Here is a 2,561-nt window from a genome sequence, read left to right as displayed (position 1 = left end):
GCGACTGCTAGCATTAGGTCAGAGGTTGGACTTGATGATCTTGAGGTCTCTTCCAACCTAGAAATTCTGTGATTCTGTGATTCCATATTGGAGCAAGACACTGACTCTATTAACACTCATGCCATTTCCCCAAACATAATTTTGTACATGTCCAGACTTCACATTCCAAAGGTGAATTTGATATTTTTTCACAGGACAGAAGAACAAAATGGTCAAGTGCAGTACTTCCAATAATTTTTATTTTCCCTGTTCATATCTTCCTACAAATTAATGGTTATAATTTGCGGCACTCAGAACAAGCATGTAATGATAATTATAATGTTTAAAAATGTCTACGCACATGAGAAAAACATGATAATCCACTTTGTAATAACCATTTTAATGTATCTGATAAATACAAAGAGCTGATCTGATGCTATAGTATAAGGACATCCATTTTATTTCTTAATGTAAAAGAGCCCATGGTAAATATTTCTTATAAACTCAGAAGTGATACATCAAGAAATTATGCAATTCAGGGAGAAGTTAAGGCATCAGATATAAAATACGAATATAGGTCTATAAAGTGGCACTTCAGTTACCTGATTTCAAAACTGTAGTTAAAAAACAAAAACACAAAAACCAACAGCTTGGCTACTGCATAATCCTAAACTTCTGTATTTCATAGTGTTAGGATCTTGGGATATGTTGTTGTGTCTCCTCTTCCTCTGCCAGTGCAAGAGAAATCACACAGTTTCCCAGTGATCACTGAAGACAGACACAAAGGAAGAAAAGGAAAGAAAATGGCCAAATCTCTCTCAAGGAAGTGAAAGAGATAATAGATACTCTCCTACACAGAGTTCACTGTATACTTTTTGAAAATGTCTTACATTTCTTGCACTTTCTAATATTGAAATGATCTTTTTTTCTACCCCAACACGGTCATATGGGAGAACGCAGACATTTGAAACTTTTCTCCATCTTTACATAAATAATTTCAGAGGTCTCTGTAACAACCAGATTACAACACAATCTTAAAAATCCATCTGAGCCCTTTAAATGCAAATCCTTTCTCTAAACTGAAAAGACAGAAATTGAATACTTATCCAATTTGCATGTTTAGAAATAGCAGCTGAGCTATTTATCATCAAACAAATGTAAAATAGCATAAATATTTAATGACTTGTTATAAGAGTTCTTCCTCTGAGATAAATAGATGGACAAGTGCTAAGTTGGGTGTAGCATTGCTCTGTATGTCTAGATCTTTCAAAAGCCTATGAAAAGCTGAGTAAAAATTCTGAGTTCTTGATATGTCCAATATGTCTGATTTATTTTCTGCTATATGCCTAATAATTGCTATAATTGAATCAATGATGGGACTTCTTGGAAATGCGACTATTTTGGCTGTCAGTTCAACTAGCTGCATCAGGAGCAAACTATCGTCCTCCTATGATATGATTATGATTTTTCTGAGTTTATCCAGATTATTTTTGCAGTCCTGGATGATGCTGGATTTCTTCCTAAGTCTGTTTTGTGAAGCCTCCTATTATGAAGAAAACTTGTATGTAACTTTCAAGACAGTTTTTGTGTTTCTGAACTACTCCAGCCTCTGGTTTGCTGCCTGGCTTAGTGTCTTCTATTGTATCAAGGTTGCCAGTTTTACTCAATCATTCTTCATCTGGCTGAAGCAACGGTTTTCCAGTTTCATGCCCTGGATGCTGATAACATCATCTCTTTTCTCCTTTGTAATCTCTCTGCCTTTTTCCTGGGATATCTATGATGTGCACAACAACTTGACTACTCCTTTAACCATGAGAAACTCTTCAGAAAGGAGAGGCACAATGAAAACTAGTTTGTTAATATTGATCCTTCTCTGTAATGCTGGTATAGCTTTACCTTTAATAATGTTTGTTGTTTCAAGTATCCTGTTGATTAAGTCTCTCTGGAGACACACCAGGCAGATGCAAAATAATGCAACTGGTTTCAGGGATCCTAGCCAAGAGGCCCATATTGGTGCTATCAAGTCAGTCTTTTCCTTCCTCATCCTGTACATTACAAATTTTATTGCTTTGGTTCTCATTTTATCCGATGCTTTCTTACCTTTCAGCATTGGAGAAGCCATATGTATAGTTGTAATGGCTGCCTGTCCTGCAGGACACTCTATGGTCTTAATCTGGAGCAACCCCAAATTTCGAGAGATGCCAGCTAGGATTTTGCAACACATAAACTGTCATGTTAGAACTAGATCCATGTAAAAGACCATGAGCTGTGTAGGACTTTCTATTTAGATTCAAATAAATTAAATTGAAGTCACTGTAGTTGTAAAATTATAGAAACACAAAAGAGTAGTCTATAGTCCTAATCTGGAATTATGAAATGGGATTTTGCTTTGTTTGAATGTGACCCTTGCAATGAAGAACTTCTTAAACTCTCTCCTGTTTTAAAAGATGATTGCCTGCAGCATGTAAGTACTGTACCTGCTGTATTTTTGTTTGGAAATCTCTATTGTTTCTGAAAGACAGCAGGGAAAAAAATAATGATAATAATAATAATAATAAATAAAAAAAAAAAGATGCAAACAA

At 35.2% G+C, this 2,561-nt stretch overlaps 1 protein-coding gene across 1 annotated transcript; it reads left to right on the top strand.

Moving 5' to 3' along the window:
- The first annotated feature begins 1,074 nt into the window (after window positions 1-1,074).
- On the top strand, window positions 1,075-2,339 carry LOC311430067 (taste receptor type 2 member 40-like). Its single transcript, XM_084506448.1, has one exon. The coding sequence runs from the start codon at window positions 1,290-1,292 to the stop codon at window positions 2,232-2,234; it is 945 nt and encodes a 314-aa protein (XP_084362574.1). The 5' UTR covers window positions 1,075-1,289; the 3' UTR covers window positions 2,235-2,339.
- Window positions 2,340-2,561: the final 222 nt, after the last annotated feature.

The sequence above is a fragment of the Aythya ferina genome (genome assembly GCF_964211825.1).
Source record: "Aythya ferina genome assembly, chromosome: 1".
NCBI classification, from domain to species: domain Eukaryota; kingdom Metazoa; phylum Chordata; class Aves; order Anseriformes; family Anatidae; genus Aythya; species Aythya ferina.
The sequence above is the reverse complement of the archived record's forward strand: the minus strand, read 5'-3'. Positions and strand labels throughout refer to the sequence as shown.